This window comes from Pundamilia nyererei, unplaced genomic scaffold, assembly GCF_000239375.1.
Source record: "Pundamilia nyererei isolate P.nyererei 1_Seehausen unplaced genomic scaffold, PunNye1.0 scaffold00006, whole genome shotgun sequence".
Lineage (NCBI taxonomy): Eukaryota > Metazoa > Chordata > Actinopteri > Cichliformes > Cichlidae > Pundamilia > Pundamilia nyererei.
The window spans coordinates 2242302-2262769 of NW_005187407.1; the positions used below are offsets into that span (position 1 = coordinate 2242302).

At 37.1% G+C, this 20468-nt stretch overlaps 2 protein-coding genes across 8 annotated transcripts in view; both read right to left on the bottom strand.

Annotated features, from left to right (window-relative positions):
• golm1 (golgi membrane protein 1) overlaps positions 1-8563 on the bottom strand; it is a 13456-nt gene extending 4893 nt beyond the window's left edge. Inside the window, exons 1-9 of one of the 5 annotated variants that reach the window (XM_013914935.1) lie at positions 8362-8563; positions 7115-7256; positions 3930-4097; positions 3640-3694; positions 3415-3508; positions 3132-3252; positions 2573-2726; positions 2225-2452; positions 1207-1371 (exon numbers count right to left, since the gene is read on the bottom strand). In XM_013914935.1, coding sequence (XP_013770389.1) covers positions 1207-1371; positions 2225-2452; positions 2573-2726; positions 3132-3252; positions 3415-3508; positions 3640-3694; positions 3930-4097; positions 7115-7243 — 1114 coding nt within the window. In that variant the 5' untranslated portion in view covers positions 7244-7256; positions 8362-8563. Of the gene's footprint in view, positions 1-1206; positions 1372-2224; positions 2453-2572; positions 2727-3131; positions 3253-3405; positions 3509-3639; positions 3695-3929; positions 4098-6172; positions 6488-7114; positions 7257-8361 lie in introns of those variants that run through there. The other 4 variants (XM_013914938.1, XM_013914933.1, XM_013914931.1 and 1 more) reach the window with 4 other exon arrangements.
• Positions 8564-10677: 2114 nt separating this feature from the next.
• On the bottom strand, positions 10678-19782 carry lmbrd2a (LMBR1 domain containing 2a). 3 transcript variants are annotated; one of them, XM_005722053.1, is made up of 18 exons: positions 19687-19782; positions 18812-19039; positions 18485-18591; positions 17132-17230; positions 16341-16508; positions 16034-16244; positions 15871-15945; positions 15664-15768; positions 15345-15525; positions 14844-15025; positions 14437-14570; positions 14121-14226; positions 13924-14021; positions 13112-13215; positions 12875-12921; positions 12654-12762; positions 11444-11537; positions 10678-11316 (listed from the first exon to the last, which is right to left on the bottom strand). In XM_005722053.1, the coding sequence occupies exons 2-18, from the start codon at positions 18983-18985 to the stop codon at positions 11253-11255; spliced, it is 2058 nt and encodes a 685-aa protein (XP_005722110.1). In that variant the 5' UTR covers positions 18986-19039; positions 19687-19782; the 3' UTR covers positions 10678-11252. The 3 variants fall into 3 exon arrangements, with proteins under 3 accessions (XP_005722110.1, XP_005722111.1, XP_005722112.1); XM_005722054.2 differs by having other exon boundaries at positions 19636-19693; XM_005722055.1 differs by lacking the exon at positions 10678-11316 and having other exon boundaries at positions 11474-11537; positions 12875-12917.
• Between the last annotated feature and the right edge of the window lie 686 nt (positions 19783-20468).

Sequence of the window (20468 nt, forward strand, 5' to 3'; positions counted from 1 at the left end):
CCGGTCACTCCTAAAACTTCCCCCTCTTCCCAAACAACCAGATGCCACATGTTGCCATATAATTTTTTGATTGGTCGACATGGTACATTTTTCCACCAATAGGGATGGAGTGTTTTTTCTTTTTCCATTCACAGGCAAAGCGTGTTTGCTAGCGCTCTCCTTAGAAAATAGTTTTTACCATTTCTTCCCGGAGTAAACGCCACTGTTTTATTCAGAAAAAAAACAAACACTGGTTTTACGTGGCCTATCAACACAATTTAACAACTGGTATACAGTTTGAAGTCCGCACGTTCAACCCAAGTTGAAATGGAGACTCTGGGTCCGTCGACCCCAGAGGGTTAATCAGAAAGCCTAAGTTGGCTAGTTATGTATCAGGCTAATGTTTAAACCTTTCACTTGAGTAAATTAACTCATATCACTGCTAAGTAATGTTAGCTAAGTTCACAGCATATTCCATAATAGCGCTGCCATACTGCATCACACTCAGTGCATTTCGAGTTTGATAGCAAAATAATAATCATAATTTAAAAAAAAAAAAAATAGCGTGTGTAACGTAAGCGTACTGGAAAATTATTTACTAGCACTCACCTATCATGCAATTGGAGAGCGCAAACTCCGCCATTGTCGTTTTCCGACAACACTCATTACAACAGCAACCTACAGGTATGTTAGCGCACTCATCCCCGACTGGCCGAGGGAGGGGCGGGGTCACACGTTGAAACAGACACAAGGCAGCCAGGCGGGGAAATTTTGCTTTGACATTTTGCGACTCATTTTATTTCTCTATCTGAAAGGAAAACTATTCAATCAGATAGTTGTTTGAGGTGAATGAAATACAGCTACACTTTCAAGCACTTTTAAGCACCACATCTGAAATTCAAGCACTTTTCAAACCTTGAAAAGACAACATTAAAATTAAAGCATTTTCAAGGATTTCAAGCACCCGTACGAACCCTGCAGCTATTGCCTGTGCTTGTTCTGTTGTTGTGCTCGCTAGAGAACATAAATATAGCTATAGTGATTATATTGCCATATGACATTTTACTTTGCATAAAAATTTATACTAGGACTGCCAAGGGCTATACGATAAAGTTTGATTGAAGGACAGTGGTTATCTCTGGCATTCAGAATCATCCTTCCTACTGACATAAAGCCTGTCGAGACCAGAATGCGCTCACTCTCTAAATGCTTATTTAAAACACATACCTATATTTTCATCCTGTTTGTTCTCCTGTGGTTTTTCTAAATCTTCTCCACCCACGACTTGTTCATCTGCGTCGTACTCTTCTGGTTCCTGAAGTTTCTGACCAGCTTGAGTTTCATCAGCCTTTCCTCGACCAATCAGCATCTCTTCTATTCCAGGGTCTGCTTCTGAAAGAACAAATCACAGATAGAATGAAATACATTAAAAAAAAGGTATAAAAGATGTCAAAATATAACCATATAAAACAAGTTGTTTTTGCTGAAAAGTCTATAAGAATAGCCTAAAATCTATAGATAGATAATCTCTTGCTACTCAGTCAATGAGGTTGTTGGTAAAACATGCTGGCGAGTTTTCTCACACACACTCCAAGTTATAAATATATTAGCAAAAGAAATTATTATCGTTAACTAAAACTAATCTTAAAAACGAAAACTAGATGTGAAAAAACATTATAGTTAACTCAAATAACAAAAAACCAAAAAACACATGTTTGAAAAACATTTAAATGTACTGATTTTCCTGAATCTTGTCTCTAACATATTCCCTCCAAAGACTAATGAATAAAATATTAAAGCTAACACAGAAACTAAGCATTTTCAAACAGTTAAAAACTAAACTGAAATAAGAAAATCAACTCTGGATGCTAACTAAAATTAAAATTCAAAATGAAATAATAAAACCATAATTAGAAAATGAAAAACTATAATATAACACTTGCTTTCATACATGTGCACATGTACAGCAGCTTTTGTGGAGCGATCAGCACCAATATTGTAGGAAGAAGTAGGAAGAAGTTTTAAAGAAAATTACCTCTAATAAAAACGCTCTTACATAACAAAGAGGTTCTGTTCACTAAACTGAAGAGTTTTCTCAAATTTTAAAAACAGTAAGAGGAAGTGCTCAGTTAGTACTGGTTTGGGCCCTGTGGTAAAGTCTTTCCACTAAACAACAGGACGTGTGATTGCCAGGCAGCAAAACACAGCTGCACATTAAATCTGTGTGACTATCCAAATTATTTACCTTCTGTCTGAGGATCTTCTTCATGAGCATCCATCGCCTCATTCTCTTTGTCTTCAATCAGATTATTCTCCAAAAGTTTACCAGTCTCTCCTTCCACCTCATCTGCATTGTCAGCTCCTTCTTGTGGCTGTTTGTCTTCCTGTTTCAATGCAGCAGTTGCGGGAACGGACTCTGGCCCTGCTTTGGAGAGATCCTTTGATGTAGGCTGCTCCACTGGAGCGCTGGGAACTAGAAAGAAAATAACAAAAAGCAAGTGCAATGTGAGGTTGTCCACCAACTATGCTTCGACACACAATATGTACAAGTGTATATTTCAGTTAAGCAGACCATTTATGTTTTTTGTCTTACTTATATCCACCATTATTTCATTTGTCAGTAGTTCATGGACTTTATTGCCTTTGGGTTGAGAGAGACTTGGTGTTTGGCTTGAAGCAGTTGCTGGAATTCCATCAGACAGGGCCTTGACTGACTTGTTGATTTCCACTGCTCCAACATTTTCCTGCTAAGAAATTAATATACAATTCTGTGTCACAGCTCCATAGCTCTTGCCATGCAGAATTAGAGGGTTTTTTATTTTTTTGCCTAGATGCGCAAACAAACACGAGCAAAAGGAACTCAAATTTCCCCATTTGCATGTAAAAACAGTAAAATGGTAAAATGTAAAAACAGTAGTGACGATAATCACGTATGGTAGGAAAGTGTTTTAAGACATTAAGATTTTACCTTGTCCTGATTAACATAACGGGGTTGGTGACAAAAAAAAAAAAAAAAAAAAGGTGTTAAAAAAAAAAAAAAAAAAGGAAAAGAATCAGGTCCACCCCTCTGCCCAAGTCTCAATCATGTCGAAAGACTAGTGACTTTGCATCCTTTCACATGCTTCGCTGCTTAACAGGAAAGCCAAACCCACCTGTGAGGAGACAGGTGTATGGATGAGCTTCTGCATTTTCTTCTCAGCTTCAAGTTTAGCGGCAGCCACTCTCTCATTGCACAGCTCTTTCTGGGACAGCACCTGGGCGTTACACTGGGTCCTACATACACAACACACAGACGGTAAACAGTAGCATATTATAGTGGCATGTGCAGTGATCATACTTTCTTTACAAACAGATGCATACAAATATAAGTGTGTACTAAAAAAATAAATAAAAAATAATAATAATAATAATGAATCATTTTCTTACATGTCATACATAAGTTTGTTATTAAGTGTGTTGATGTTGCCTTGGCAACTCTGCAGCTCTTTCTCAAGTTTCCCCAGAGCATCATTCAGCCAACTCAGCTGACCTACAGTACACACAGACACACATACACATACATGAAATTAACTTCACAGTTTTGTAGCGGCCATGTGATGGTTGTTAAGTCAACGCAACACTTTAATCAAATAAAGGGTCAGAAGCTAAACATTATGTTACCTTTGAGTTCCTGTATGGTTTTTACACTGGAGGAAATGTTCTGCTGCAGTGTGGCCTAAACACAAACACACAACGCATGTCAATACTCACTTATCACACTTATTTATTGTTCATATGAAATTTTTCCCTGATAAAATGTTTATGTGGTGTGAATCGCAACAGTGAGTAAATCAGAAAAGTGTGTTCATTGGCCCAAGGATTCCCTTGTGACAAGAGCTGATAAACAGCGCCTCTGAGGTGGCGTTTGTGCACATAAAGGTTTTATTGTCACCAGTTTTGTTTGTGTGCACCTTGTGTTGGCTGCAGGAGATCTCAGCTCCCTCCAGCTTGCTCTTATAGAGACTTTGTATGTTGCTGATCTGATCCTTTTGTTTCTCGATCACCTGTTCGAACTCCTTCTTCTTCTTCATCTCGTCTGCTCCACGTCGCACCTGGCCCTCCAGCTCATACAGTTTAGTCTGTGTCACATGCAGCAAGATCAGTATCACGTTACTGCTTTTTATATAGACCACTTATTTAGAATTTGTCATGGGTCATGATAACATCCATATGAAGAGAACAAAATGACAGAAACGTCCTGGTTCAGAATGAGTCTTTAAGGGTTAACTATGCATATAGATATATATAGTTATACATGCATGTTTTACCTTATTTCCTGTGTCATTTAAGCTAAAAAAAGGAGTCTTTCTTACCTTATTTGACAGAAATGTCTTGCCATTTAATGCAATATATTAAACAACAATAAAAACTGGACTGAAAAAAAAAACACCCTAATTATTTGTCACCCTAACATACTTCAGATAAACAAATATTAAAATTTGATAAAGATGCAGATTTAAAATGATCAATTAACTGAGATTAACCACATTTTTTGGAATACTGATTCAATGTTACTATTCACTATTCACTGTCAGACCTGTTGAATTAAGAAATCAGTTAAATAGAACCTATCTGACAAAGCGAAGTAGGCTAAAATATCTCAAGAAGCAACACATCATGTCGCAATCTAAAGAAAACTCGAAAACTCAAAAACTCTTAACGGATGAAATACAAAGTCACTGACATCTATCAATCTGAAAAGTGTTACAAAGCCACATCTAATTGAAACACGGTGAGAGCCATTATCCACAATTGAAGAAAATTTGGAACAGCGGTGAACCTTCCCAGGAGTGGCCAGCCTACCAACATTAAAATGGTAAACATTTTAAACAAAGGAACCCAGAACAACATCTAAAGAACTGCAGGTCTCACTTGCTTCAGTTAAGAGTTCATAATTCAATAGTAAGAAAGAGAGTGAGCAAAAATGGCACCCATGGTTGAGTGACATGGTGGAAGAAAAAAAATAAAAAATAAAAAAAATAAAATCACTCAAAGGCTCTTCTTACATTTGCCAAAAGAACAACTTGATGACTTTAAGGAAAATATTCTGGAATACTTTATAATATGACCTGTGACTAAGGGTGTCAATACCCTGTTAAATCAAACCTGACCTGTTACCCTGTTATTTTAGTGTACTTACCTTTAAGTATGTAAGTACTTAAAGCTAAGAACACTAGAATAATGGGGTAACAAGTCAGGTTTTCAAAGGAAACAAAAATAATTAAACTTTAATTACATTTAAGTACTATCCTCCTGACTACCAGGAAAAAAAAATGTTGTCCAATCAAAAAAAATTTTAAATCCCCCAATGTTTGTAAGGTAATTAGAAGACTGAAATAATTTTTTGGGAAAAAAAAGTTTACATTTTTTAGATATCACATGTCCACTGCAGAGGACATTGGAAGGCCAAACGTGTAAAAATGAACTTTGATGGCAAACATTTGCTTCAACTCTTCACCAAGGAGAAGTTTGAACTCAAGGAACTGTAGTGGTTTCTTCCCCCAAAACTGCAAGTCACTGCTATACTGAAGCCACGAGTTGGTGATTGCCAGATCAAAAAGTAGAAAACTGCACATACTGTCAATTTCTGAGTGCGAGAGACCATCCTGTAGAAACTCAACATTCGGCAACAAGGTCCACGTCACCTATATTGGTAGTGTACTCAGAAATTGGCAGTGGACTTGGCACATGGACAAACCTTTTGTTTTTCTTAGACCATCTTGTGCATCTGTCCTGAGGTTGATTGCCATAGGCAGAGGATGCCATGACAACTGTCCAACCACTTAATGACAGCAAGTTCAGGTCTGAGTACCATCCCTGATGCTCCTCCTTCTTTCTTCTTCAAGGGCTTATTCCCTATGATCTTCTTCATCAGACAACTCAAGATCTGGGTTTCCCTCATCAAACTGCAATAAATTTCTTTCTGCTTCTAAAAAGGACTCCTTTTCTGGTCATTTAAAAAAACAGAACAAAATGGAGGAAATGACTACAAATGTCCACTATGGAGGACATTTTTTAAACACTTCAATACTATACTAAAATGAAGTTAGAATTAAGCATACTATGTTTTAATGTGTTATTAAGAGACTTATTTAAAATATGTTAACAACATTTATAGCTAAAAATTGCTCAATAAGAAGTTTTATGCACTTACTTTTCTTCTTCCCATAAAATGTGCTTGCAGCGGTGGCTGCCATGTTCCTTAATGAAAAAACTAAAGTTCCCAAAGCTCCACCCCTTCACATTTGGTATCATTGGAAAGCCCTAAATGTCCTCTGTAGATACCAAAAGGAGGCAATTCTGTAGTATGATATCTGTAGGAGATATTCAGGTTTAGAAAGGTGCTCTACAGAGGACAAATTTGCATTGCTGGTAGTCAGGAGGCTATGTAAGTAATTTTAAGCAATTTGTAAGTAATTTTAGGTAATGCAGGAGTGAAGTTATTAGTATTGCCTAACTTCAGGTATTTTACAGGGAAGACGAAATAATTACATTTTAACCTCCTAGGACCGATATGCTCAAATATCAAAGAGAAATTAGAAATGCATACTGTGGAAGAGTTCGGGTCTTAGGAGGTTAAGTAAATTTAAGCACTGCATAAATTATGGGTATTTTACGGAAAAGGAAATACAGCAAGAAATGTATATATACTGTATAAATTGCATGTGTTGCATAGCTTCCTGGTAATTGTGTGGAAACGCAAACAAGCAAACAATATTTCCCCATCTGTCGTTTTTGGGGTGAGGTAGGGCAAGGTAGTATAAACCTTGCCTAACTTCTAGGCATTTTACAAGAAAGGAGACACTCAAAGTTCAAAGCTATGTGTGAATAGTGATTGTGAAAGAAAAAAAGAATAAATTTATAATTGGTGCAATCATTACAAGGTCACAAAGGCCTCCAAATTATGATAGTATTTATATTTTCTTTTACGTCGGTAAGCGAGAACAGTTCTTGGCACATTTATATTGGTAAAATAAAACACATGCAACACAACATCAAAGTAAGGACTATTAAAGAAAGATGTAAAAACAAACAAACATGTAAGCACGCAAAAGAAATAAGAAATGAGGAAGAGTTTGAATATTTTTTAACCCACCTCAAGCTCCAGGTTGCGGGAGCTGGACACCCAGTAGTTAAAGCCCAGAACCAAGATACAGGCGATCAGAGCGGCAATCATAAGAGGCGGTGACCTTACTCCACGACGCCCGTTCCCCAGCCCACCCATTGCTGTCTACCAACTGAAAACACACAAAGCACAGCCACGGTTAGCACACTTCCCCACACTTTATTTTCTAACTGCATCTTTTAAATACATATTTTCTGTGCATTTCTGGCAAAAAGGTGGTGGTTTTGCAAGTTGGTTGCAGACATGTTAAAAAAAAAAAAAAAAAAAAAAAAAAAGCTCGCTGTCGCTTGTTGCAGCTTTTTTGTCAGCAAAAACACAAAAAGCTTACACAGGAAATGTTATTTGCACATACATACAGACAACAGTATGTTTAGTGATTCTATTGGAAACAACATATACGCAGCTTTGGTGTTATGTTTACAAATATTACACACCTGTACGGTGTCACACTGAAACATACCCAGCACCACAAACAGCAAAAAGATGTCCTCAAAAGTGGTGACTCAGTTAAAATGTTTTTAATTGGGAGGGGGGAAAAAACAAGCTAGAAGGACATTCCCAAGGACCAACGGGAGCTAAAATGCAACAACTACACACTAAAGAGCAGCATTACACATCACCGACGAAGTGCCGTATTGTCTAGTTTGTAATACATACTGTCGACGTAAATAATATGCGGATTCCTGCTTTCCGTGTTTCTCCTTCGTCAAACAAATGACCCAAGGATTGCAAAGGCGCAAAGAACTGTTTAACATGTAACAAAACTAACGACCAGCAAACCTTCAATTTAACATCACGTTAGAAAAATCTGACGGCTACTACTAAATCAAAGCACAGGTCTGGAGCCAGGGTATACCTGTGCTGTGTTTGGCAGTATAAATCATAGCCACCCGTATCGTGACGGTTGCGATAATACGGAACTCGAGAAAAAGGGGTCCTTCGTATAATTGATTAGACAAATTCAGGTCAACAGAAAGCAGGAATACTAACTTCGAATTTTTTTATGTATATTGTTTATTAAATGTGTGACAAAGCTACATAAACGTGTAAAGAAATGGCCACATTTATCTGTTTTTAAATTTGGGCCAATGCTAAAAGAAGAAGCGAAGGAACTCAACGTTGCAAGCTAACGCTAACATTGTTAGCAGCGCTGCTCCTTCACAGTTGCTTACCGTTTTTAGGTCGCTTAGCTAAAACTAGCAGCCGAACCTACTTACCGGATATGTCTGCCTGTCAGAAATCAGAGCCAAATTTGTGAGGCGATATATGGAGTGACACCTCGTAATATATTCCAACAGCTTTTGTAGACGTTTTGTAACGTTGGACGATTAGCTTGTATCCATCATTGCCACACAGACAGCTCAGTCTGTGTGCTCTGCCTGCTGCCTAGGATTGAAACGTTCAAGTACCTCCCCTGACTGCTGTAAAAACAAATCATATTTAGTTTCACATAAATAAATTAATAGACAACAAATCCCCCTAAAGTTTTTTAAGTATTTTCTAATATCAACTTAAAAACACACAAATTATTACTTTTGACTGCTGTCAAGTAATAAATACTGTAGTCTAGGCTACTTTAAGATCTAAGAATTTGTGTTTTACGAAGTGCCTAGGAAGGCATCACCGGTAACGGTCTATCAATTAGAGGTTGATTAACGAAAGATTAACGTGTCATATCATGTTAAATAAAATGTAAATAATAAATGTAGGTATATTAAAAATACTAATACATATAAAAAATAATTACAAATTAAACAATAAAATATTATATTATTTATAGATAAACTAATGTAAGCAGGATAGGGATTTCTCTACCCAGCCTTTCTTTCTTTCTTGGGCCTGATCTGAAGTATGAGCTTTATCATTTAAGTGGGAATTGCATGGGGTTAGAACGATGCCACCTTAAAATAAAACAGAAAAAAATATTGAAACTGAAAAAAAATATTGTAAATGAAATAAATGTACTGAAACATTTTGTATTGAAAGTGAAGAAAAAAACACGATAGTAATAAAAGATTAATCGAAACTGTAAAATTTTTCACTTTCGATATTTTTTCCAGTTTTATTTTAAGGTGTCATCGTTCTAACCTCATAGAACTGGTGTTGTTTTTTGGTCATGCAAGGAAGAGTGCTGCAACCTGTCTCTGTCTATTTTGAGTTACATTTTAGTATAATTTTGTTTTTTCTTGTGAATTGTCTTTCTTTTTTATGGTTTAATGGTTTTGAAACTTAATGAAGATGTTCATGACAAAAAAAGAAACAAACTAATAATTATTCTTTATCCCATTTGTCTTTCGACTTCTTTTGAATCTTTTTTTTAATGATACATGTAATATTTTAAAATTAAACAACGTTTGTCTTATTTAGATTGCATTAATTGATTTTTCAAGTTGACAAACTTTATGATTATGGCTAATTATAACATAAATATGGAGTCAACGCATATATTTCAACAAGAGATGTAAGATGGTGTGTTGAGAAGTATTTTGAGAAACTGATGAAGAAAAAATGAAATGGGGGACAGATGAAGTTAAGTTAGTGGATCAGGAAGTGCAGAGAAATAATAAGGAGGAAGTGAGAGGAGCTATCAAGAGAATGGAAACAGGAAAGGTCCAGATGACATACCTGTGGAGGTATGGAGAAGTCAGAGAGAGAGGGCAATGGACTTTAACTTGATTGTTTAATACAATTTCAGAGGATGCCTGAAGAATGGAGAACTGCACAGTACTTCAAGAACAAGGATAATGTGAAGAGCTGTATTAACTACAGAAGAATAATGGTAAAAAGCCATAGCATGAAGCCAGAGTGCTTCATGTGCTATGTTTGCCTTAAGAGTGTTGATGGAGATGTATAGAGAGCGTGATAAGAAGTTGCACCCTCTCAGCACTTACGATAAGGTTTCAAGAGATAAATTTTGGTACTCCACGAGGAAGTCAAGAGTGGTAAAGTATATGAATGTGGTGGAGGACATGTATGAAGACAGCGAGACGGTGGTGAGTTGTGTGGTAGAAGTGACAGATGGGCTCAAACTAAGGGTGGGCCTGACTCACAGATTCAGCTCTGAGCCCTTTCTTGTTTTTAATGATGATGAGCAGGACTTATGTTTGCAGACAACATTGTGCTCTATTGTTAGAGCAGGTGGAAGAATGCCTGGAGAGGTGGTGGTATGCATTGCACTAGCAAAAGTCAGGGGCCCAAGGTGGACGTGGCAGAGCTGAAGATCCTCAGGAACAGCTCAGGTTGAGTGGTGTAGAGAAAAAGTTAGAGAGGCAATCTTTTTGAAAGGGATAGTGGATATATTGGACAAATTATGTCATTAGGACATGCAGAGGGCTGCAAAAAATACATGTAAAAAAAAACAAAACTAAAACTCTGTACACTCATGGAGTTACAGTATAAACCTCTCCATATATTTGCAAACAATTGTCTTGCAATAATTATCTATTTAAAAGAAAAAAAACAACAACCCTCAGGTCATAAAATAAAATAAACATTGTGACATTTGAAAAAAGTGCTATAAAGGACATCTTGGGATGCTGTTTTATATATTTTAGGCCACTCAAAATCCAACAGCAGATAAAGTACAAGCAAAAACATTATGTTTTATTTATACAATAACAATTGAACAGTTCAAAATTGTATAAATAGATACCTGGAGACTGCACCACATGAAAATGATGCTATTTAGCAGATACAGTTGAAAACACAACTTTAAACGTGTTTATGTTTTTGATATATTCTCTATGACACTTTGCTTTAGGCACAGAAATTGAATTTCAAATTAAATAAATATAAAATCTATGCACATACTATGAGCTCTGTTATCCACCAATTTTATTATAAAACATAACAATATCAAGCATGCATTTAAACACATGTGTTAAGTTCTTACAGTTACCAATCGCTATGAATACCACCAAAAATGCTAGTGATATAAAACCCTTTATTAAAGTTATATTTTACATCTATTAAACATCTTTACTTTTTTTTTCTTAAGAGTGAATTATCTGCATTCAGACTTCCCTTTGAAGAAAATGTACCATTTGAATCATTTATTCTATTTGCAGCACATATTAGCTTTTTGATTTCCCTCCAGGTCCTTCGTGCGTCACACGTCGTCAAACACGCCCTTCACTGGAGGTGACAGAGTGAGGTAACTTCCTGCTGTGGATCTACAGCATTAAACACAGTGATACAGTGTGACAGAGAGGGACTGTTAGCATTCTTTTAAAACACAATATTATTCAGATTTATTTTAACACTAACCAACTATATTCTTGGTACTGAATGACATCATACCTTCTGTTGGGCGACTCGTCATCACTGGAGTCTTCCTGCAGTAAGCCCGTCTGCTGCTCGCCGGCCTTTTCGTTTCTTCTGGTAAATGTGACAACTGTGAATACAGAGAAGAAAAGATGCACAACACTAGTAAGCAGGTTGACTTCTTCTACAAGGGGTGGCTATAGCTCCAGAGATAGAGGTCATCTACTAATTGGAAGGTTAGTAGTTCGATGTATGCATTCACAGAAAAAACGTACCTGTATGACTGGGTGAATGACACAAGTTGTATAATGAGTGCTTAAGTAGAGTAGAAAAGCACAATATAAAAACCAGTTTATTTACCATATAAATCATGATAATCCATCAAAAATCCATGTTTGGTGTAATTCAAAACAAAGGGGAAAGGTGGTGACATGTTAAAAACTCTAGAAATGTTCTTCGTAATAATCATCTGCAGCAAAGAAATGACCGTCATCTACCATCTGCTAGATATTTATATATGTAGAAATATATATAGATGTAAAGCAGGCAGTTGTTCATGTGCAGCGTATTAGGTTCTTGCCACATAATTTGAATCAGATTGAGATCTTTAATTTGACTGTAATTTTACAACACTTTGATTCCAACTTGTTGCTGCTGCTCAGAATCATTATCTTGTTGCATTACCAAGCTACAACAAGGCTTTAGCTGTCAGACAGATGGCCTCACATTTAACTCTAGAATACTTTTTGTAGAGAGCAGTTTGTGGTCAACAGGTGCCCAGGTCTTGAGGCCCAAATCATTACACCTGCACACCATGCTTGATAACTTGTATGAGGTGTTTTCCTGCTGTGTTTGGATAATAAAATATAAACCAAAGCCATGCTGCCATGTTCTTTTTAGAGAAAAGAGGCCTTCTTGTGGCAGCACTTCCAAACATGCCATACTTGTTCAGTCTTTTGCATAGATTCCTGTATGATAAGTTCTTTTTACTTGTGTCATGTTCATAGAAACCTAAGAATAACTTCCTGTGGGAACACAGGGGTGGTGCTTCTTCCAAAGAAACCCAATCAGGCAAGCTGTAAAGCCTGTATGGATATGTATCTCATGTGGGTGAGGTGCCCTAGGTCTAAAATTATAGATTTTTAGTTTCTTGTATGAGCAGCAAGTTAGGTGGACAAATATCGATTTTAAAAAAAAGTGTGAAGAAAATATTAGATAGATGTAGTGATATGAGAAAGAGTCCTACCACTTTTCTTGATCTTTGTTACAGGCTCCTTCTGGTTATCCTTTAACTCAGTGTAACCAGCTCTGTTCCGCCCAGTGGCCCCATCGACACCATACCGCTCCCTCCACGCCTGAAGCACAAAACAAAGTAGGCACACTATACACACAAACCAGTAGAACCGGCAAGCCAATAGGCTGGATAGATCTTCTTGTCTTGAGCAACTAAAGAAAGAAAATATCTACCCATCTTCGATTCTCTCCATCTTCAGCTCTTTGTCTTTTCCTTCTTTCTACAGAAGAACAAATTATAAAACATACAGTGCAAACATAACAAACATACAAAAAAACATTTTTCATAGGTTACTATAATAATGCATGAAAACATTAACTGTAAAAACCTGAATATGTTTAGCTGCCAAAACTGCTCTGATGCACAGAAACTTCAGAAAGAGTAAGCAATTGAACTTGTGATCAAATTACCTCTTTTGATGAGTTCCCTGCCTTCATCCACCAGGTCAGAGATCAAATCATCATCAGTGATGTACTGATGGAAGCCCAAGAGGTTCAAACAGCGAGACCCCAGACTACAAAACAAAATGATTGACATACATACTGTAACACATAAGTTCTTGTACTCAAGACTAAAACGTGATGGGTTTTTCAGAGCAGATTCCTTCTGCAAAATGGCCGTTTTATTGCTCATAATTAACCTTCATCTTAAGTGTATCAGAGTAATAAAAAGTATAAAACGACTACATTTCTACCGTGCAATTTGTGATAAACAGGTGGGTAGTGTATAGCTGGGATGATTTTAACCACACTGGATTAAATTGGCAAATAAAGGGCGTGATAATGTGTTTGGAAATGTGTTTGCACTACAGATTCTGGACAAAAGCAGAATTCAGTAGAAAAGCTAAAGTCCTATCAACTCTACTTCAAACAATGAGTCCAACAAAAAATTAAATTGCTATTTTTAAGCATAATTTAAATAACAAGTGTTTTACACTTATACAATATTTCACATCATGAGTCACAAAACCATCAACGCTTCAAGGATTATAGACAAGACAGATTTTTACTCTATTATGAGATAAACTGTAACAATGTTACTTACTCTAACAATATTATTAAAACTTGTTATTTGTTCCATAGCTTTCTTTAAATATATTATAAGTTCTCATATTTCTCATATTTATAGCTGTACTTATACATCTTAAATCAGCCATTGGACTATTTTTAGGTGGGAAAAATACACAAGAATGTGCAAAAGTTGTTAGAGATTGCTGGTTTACTTGTAATATGTAGCAAAGCACAGCAGCAACACCAGCATGGGATAATAGATGTAGAACCCATCTGATATAAATGACAGCAGCTGCATAGAGCCCATAATCTGATAAAAAAAACATAAAGAAAAGAAAAACACACATTTAATTTACAGGTACAAATGTCTGTGTGTGTGTGTGTTGATACGTGAATTTGTGGAACCCACAGAGGTGTAAGATGTCTGTACTCTGTTCTTGTGTGAGATGGCAGAGTCCATGTGAATCATTCCCAGAAAGTTGAGGCATAAAGGTGGAGTGAGACGACAAAATAACCTGAGTAATACAGGGAAAAAGAGAGAGAATATTAAAATTAGGACAACACAAATTAAGCATACCAGACTGAATTGTGCTTCCTGTTTGGAAAGTCTGACCTGTAACCTATCGTTCCATTGATTTGAAACCAAAATGCAAAGATGTGTTTGACTAACTAACTTTCCATTTCAACTCACTTCATCCCTTATAGTGTAAATATGCTGCACATACATGCCACTGAACAGCAGGCTGTAAGCATCAGTCTGGTGATGTGGCACCAGGTAATAGTAGTTGAAAAATCGTATCCTGAAAACTGTGGAGTAGACGCACACGCACATGAACAGGATACCCACAAAGCACACCATCTGTTGGAGAGAAAAAGGAAACACGTTTGAAGGTTAGGCTTGAACTGAAGAGAACAAAATAACCAACATGTTTATGTTCACAGCAGATTTCTGTTGGTTTTAAATAAAATAATAATGTGGGAGTCCAAGTGTTTGAAAGGCAAACTTTTGTTTCTTTCACCAATTTTCTGGCAAAAAGAAAAAAAAACTTTAAATAAATCAAAATACTATGTCACTCCTTGTAGTAACGTCATTCTAACGGGATTAACGCTGACAGCACTAATACATACTCACCTCAATGCAATGATAGTTGTACCATTTTTCAGCCAACTGAATAAAGACCGCAAACAGAGAAAGGGCGGGGTGTGTGCTGAAGAAGGTGCACTCAGACCAGATTACTGCAGCGGAGAGTAAGCACAGGAGGACGGCCAGCAGCCTGCAGAGGCCCTGTCTGAGCACACACTCCCAAAACCACTCTGAACACACACACACACACACACAAAACAAACAAATATGCGTGTAAGTGCAAACTCACGTTTATGTTATACAAAAAAAAGGCACATGACTGCCGCGAAGAATTTATTACTAGACCGAGTGTCCCTAAAAGTTGCATGTTGTTTGCCAGACGACAAACAGTTCAAAAAAAGAGAAATATTCTTGTTGCTAACTGAAAAAAACCCACAACTTTCTATTATGGCAGATATTCAAGAACATTTTTAAGGCTGTATTAGATATATCATCAATGCCATAATAAGTTTTACTTTTAATAGTCCATGTGGGAATCTAAGAACTCACCTACAGTTGGAGTGTAGATGAACCTACGGATCCAGCCACGGTGTGCTAAAGGGAAGCTGTGGGTGAAGTGTCGGAGCGAGCTGTTCCGGCTTTTTGCTACATCTTCCAGATGAAAGGCCTGCTCTAACAGGATAGACCACTGAACCTGAGTCTGATTGTGTCTTTGCACTGCGCTGACCACCTGAAAACACACACGCAAATACAAAACATACAGGAAAGATGGGCAAACACTTTTTACAGGCATTTTAATGTTTAATCATATTTTTTTTTGCTTTATTTTTTTTTAATTCACAGTGCAATTTTAAAAAGAATTAATTACTTTTTCATGAAGTTTAACTAGGACTCTTTTGGTGGGAGGGGCATTCTGGTCCACGCGAGAGATTTCCACATTTATTCCCATCTCTTCTTGGTACTTTGTGGGACACTGAAGTGAAATGACACTCAAATGAGCCCGGTGTACAAGCTGAAAATGCACAATATATGCATGAGGAAAAAACTGTTTGTGGAATTTGGTTTCATTTCTTACCTTTGTCAAAATTATGTCCACATACTTCCTTAGAAAGTGGTTTTGCCTGACAGAGGCATGGATGCCTGCAACCTCCTGTTAAAAAAAGCAGATTATTTTTGTAAAGAAAAAAAAATAATATGCTGCAGTTTATTCTTTATTCTGTTTCAAGGTTAACCCTTGCCTCCATGACATCTGCAAGTTTCTCATCTGCCTCTGCCTTCTCAGTAGCCATCTTTGCTACCTTGAAGTAGCTCTTGGATAGCACGTAATTGTGGGAAGATGACAGCCAATAAGACCGTGGGATTTCCACCAAGCCATAGCCTAGCAACAGGACCAGGAGGAAGAGTCCCCAGGTGTTGGCAGCTGTAATCCCTATGGTCTGGAGGTCCGCCCTACATGATTTAAAAGAAAGAAAGTAGATTATGCTGATTATGCTAACCAGAAAGCACAAATTGAAATATAGTGCATACAGTTCCAACTCGACTTACAAGGTCAGTTTCCACTTTAGCTGAACAGCCACATAGATGAGCAGAGCGATGAAGATGAGAAGGTATGAGCCATAATAAAGTGCATTTTCAATTAAAGCTGTTTTGATCTTTCCAACCACTGAGAAAGCTCCTGAGCGTGCATAAGACTGCATAAAGGGCAACAGCAGCCTGCATGCTCACACAGAGAACAGACAGAAAGAAACAGAGAGAAAAGGAAAGTCAAAAATTTTTTAACTTAAGGTAGAATAGTGTGTAAAAAAAAAGAAGAAGAAGAAGAAGAATGAATTAGAGCCCAACTGATATAGGAATTTTTTCACCGATTATTGCTGATTTAAAAATTTAAAATATCAGCTAATATTTTTTGGAGACGCATTACAGATAAACACATTTCCTTAACATTTTTAATATTTAGTTAGTTAGTCAGACTCATTACTAAGATAATATGATAACTTTTTTCAAAACAGTCTGGTTTTAATGTCACAACAACTCATTTGCACTCTGCCTAAGCCTGATCAGACCCCATAACCCTTTTTTCCTGAGTGAACATCGGCAGGTCCGTTTTCACATCGCAAAACTATGGCATCATAACAATGTGACTGGTCACATGAAATGATGAATCCAGACCAACAGTAACTATGATGATCCAGGACCAACACCAACACAGAGATATCAGATACACCTATTGCCAACAGGGAGGATAGAGAGTGCCCTCTGGTGGAACACTTAGACATCCTGACTCCTAACATGGGACGCTTTTTTTTATCGTATGTTTATGAGTAAGAGGATCTTACCATGTAAGAAACTGAGACGTCCAGTATACAACTCTCCAAAACACTTCGAGGGTGTCATTTGGAATATAAGTCCAAGGCTCCTCACACTTGCCTGGTGGACTGAAGCGCACACAGAAGATTAAAGAATTAGAGAAAAAAAGCACACTGGAAGCCAGGTATAAAATTCTAAATGCTCAAAAGCCACATGATACATCATCACAACTTTAACACAACCACACCTTGAATCCATAAAATATACACTGTATGGATTTTGTTGCCATTTCAAAATCACTCATTGCCCCTAAAAGGTTCAGTGCCCCCACATTTCATGACAGATTTCTAATAAAAAATAGCTCCAATAAAATAAAACAATGTACGAACTAAATGCGGTAACATTTTTGTAAAGAAGTATTACTCCTGAATTCTAAAACTGTATTTCTCAAAGCTGCGAGAGCCACGAATGGAATTTAATTCACCTCCATTGTATTAGGGTGAAGGGTGAAATCTGAGAGATGACACCGATCAGCCACTGTGTTAGATACACTTGCTCGTTCACGCAAATATCTGATAGGAAGGCAATAGTAAGTTGAATAACTACTCACTTGTGAATTTGGCATAAACAACATGAAAGCACATGTTGTTTATGCCAACATGTATCAACACTTCAGGATGCTGCTGGCTGCGGTGTAATGCTGTGAAGATATTTTCTTGGCAGACTTTCGTCCCCTTAATATCAGCAGAGCATTACAAGAGAGCCTACTGGAGTATCTCAAAAGGTCTCCACAGTCACCAGATCTCAATTCCATTGAGCACCTTTGGAATGTGGTGGAATGAGAAATTATAATCATGCAAGTGCAGCTGACAATTCTGCAGGAATTATGTGATGCTATCATATCAGTATTGATAAGAGCGACTTCTTGAATCTATGCCCCAAAGAATTAAAGGAGTCCAACCCATTGCTAACTAGGTGTAACTAATAAAGTGGCCGGTGAGTGTATGTAACACATAAAAATGATGAGTACTGATATCATCTAGGAGAATTACAAATAAGCAAAAAAACGCAGATTCTTAACAGTTTTAGAATACCAAACAAAACAGTAGAGTGACTTGAACTGAGTGAATAAAGTCTGTTCAGTTGTAAGGCTTTACTTGGGCTTAAAGCAATCAAATACATGGAGAAGTCATGTGAAAGATGGGCAAATGAGATTATGAGATCCCCGTGGAATGCTGGCTCCTTTGCTAAACAAACACGGACAAAGTGGATATGTGCAGATCAGCAGATTATCTGCTGTGTTGTGTATAATGCTGCATGGCGGTGGAGCAAATCTGGAAAACTATGGCCCTATTTCTGATAAATCAAAACAACGTCTTTACCTCATAGATGGAAAAGGAGACAAGTTGGCCTCACTCCTACTACTGGGGTTCGTTGGAGTTGCAGTAGTGGTGTTTGTAATGTTAGAATTGCACTGATTGTAGACAGCCTGGCAGAAGAGTAGAGTTTGCACAGTCAGGCAAACACATGTAAAAGTGCAGTGAACATAGTTAATATAAGACCCCAGAGGTGAGATTTGTATAAATAAACACACAGCTCAACCTTACTTAGAGAAATTTTTTCAAAAAGCACATAAAAATCTTACTCTTGCCCACCCCCACCCCCTGAAAAAATAAAGTTACACTAATAAAGAAATTAATGTCTAGTACCATGCTGACATCAAGTGGTAGGATGAAGACGATGAGGAAGCACAGGTACCAGGACAGCAGCGTTCCAAACAGGACCAGCCTCTGCTGCTTCCACAGATCTCCATAACGCTGGAGGAGGTAGAGGGCCAAGAAAAAAACGACCACCACCACAACAGCCAGCGCAGCACCACTCATGATGACTTATAACAAGACAGACATCAAGAGCTCATGACAGCAGACTGAAAAGACCTGGAAACAAAGAGAAAGAGGTGAGTGGTGAAAGCAGACAGAATATCAGCTCTTATCTGCTGGATAACAGAGAGAAACAGCTTGACCAGTTGAGATGTGGGGAAACATAAGTGACTAAAATGCAGTAACATAACACACTGCAATGGATTAATTAAAAGAAAGCTTTATTTATTTATAAGAGGAAAAGAAATGAACGAAAACCAGCAGGACCTTGAATTAATACACAAATCTGAAACTCTAGTGTGCCCAAAGATATTCTTTGACATTTCACAAACACTCAGAGAGGTAAGCTACTCTGATAACGTTCAGACCGAACAGAGCGAACAACTGGCTTTTAGAAAGTTTTTCAAGTGGGATATTTTTCACATAAAAAAGCTTTGAATCCTGTTTTCCAGATGTTTTGGAGTGATAACTACTGTTTTCAAGAAGTTCATTTAGCTATTGTGGTCATGTTTTCTTTTTTAAAATCCAGAAGCGATGATTTTCGATGCATTTCCGCGCCGTGTTCTCGCACAGTCAATGCTGTGTTTCATTTCATGAACAAAGTAGGCCCACTTTTTATATATTTTATTTATTAGAGCCAGACAGACTCTTACCTGTGGAAGGTTCATTGTCATCAAAAAGCACAAAAAACTTTCTTAACTTACAGTCACATCATATTTCCTGGACGGGAACCCCGACAGATATATACAACCTTTGAAACTACGTTGCGTAACTAACGTTCGGTACGCTAGCTTTGCTGGAGCAGCAGGGATTCTGGGTATTGTAGGCACTAGTGACTGCTGAGAATTTCATCGACAACGTAAAAGCCAAGTGAATCATATTTGATACATGAGTTGTTATTGGGGTTTTTTTTTAACTCATATATGCCAATTAATGTTTATTTACTTATTTGATACTCCATTGTTTTGTTTTGTTTTTAAAAAAAAAAAAGGTAATTATTTTATGGTTCAGGCTTTAGAGTAGACACAAGTAACTCTGTATTTTACTAGCATTATTGTATCACTGGGATCCATTCATACACGTACAGTGTAGACATGTAGACAGATATGCTCATACAAATGATTGTAGGTTCAAAACCTGAGAAAGATACACAAATATAAACTTTTAAACTGTACTAGTAAATTGAAAAAAGAGAAGAAGTAGCTTCATGTTTTTTGTAGTCATTACATTTGTAGCCAGTTTTTTTCTGAACTTAGTTTGAAGGACAGCTACATACTTTGCTAGAATATGTTGTGAGCTGACAGCACTATCTTTAAATATACACCGCGTTCCAAATTATCATGCAAATGATATTTTCTCTGATTTTCCTAAATAGTCGATTCAAATGACAGCATGATTTTCGAGTCATCAAGCATTAGAGTATAATTCAAATGTTACTCAACAAACCTCCCAATGAAAACAGTATGTTTTTCAAAAATAAAAAACT

Bases quoted from the DNA above. Each gene is read 5' to 3' on its own strand.
- lmbrd2a (XM_005722053.1), bottom strand. From the start codon at position 18,985: ATGAGTGGTGCTGCGCTGGCTGTTGTGGTGGTGGTCGTTTTTTTCTTG. The intron at 18,592-18,811 runs GTACTAGACATT...CTCTTCTGCCAG, and splicing joins TACCACTTGATGTCAGCATG to GCTGTCTACAATCAGTGCAA. The intron at 13,216-13,923 runs GTAAACCAGCAA...TTTGTTTTGTAG, and splicing joins TGCTTTGCTACATATTACAA to TCTGGGGTCTCGCTGTTTGA.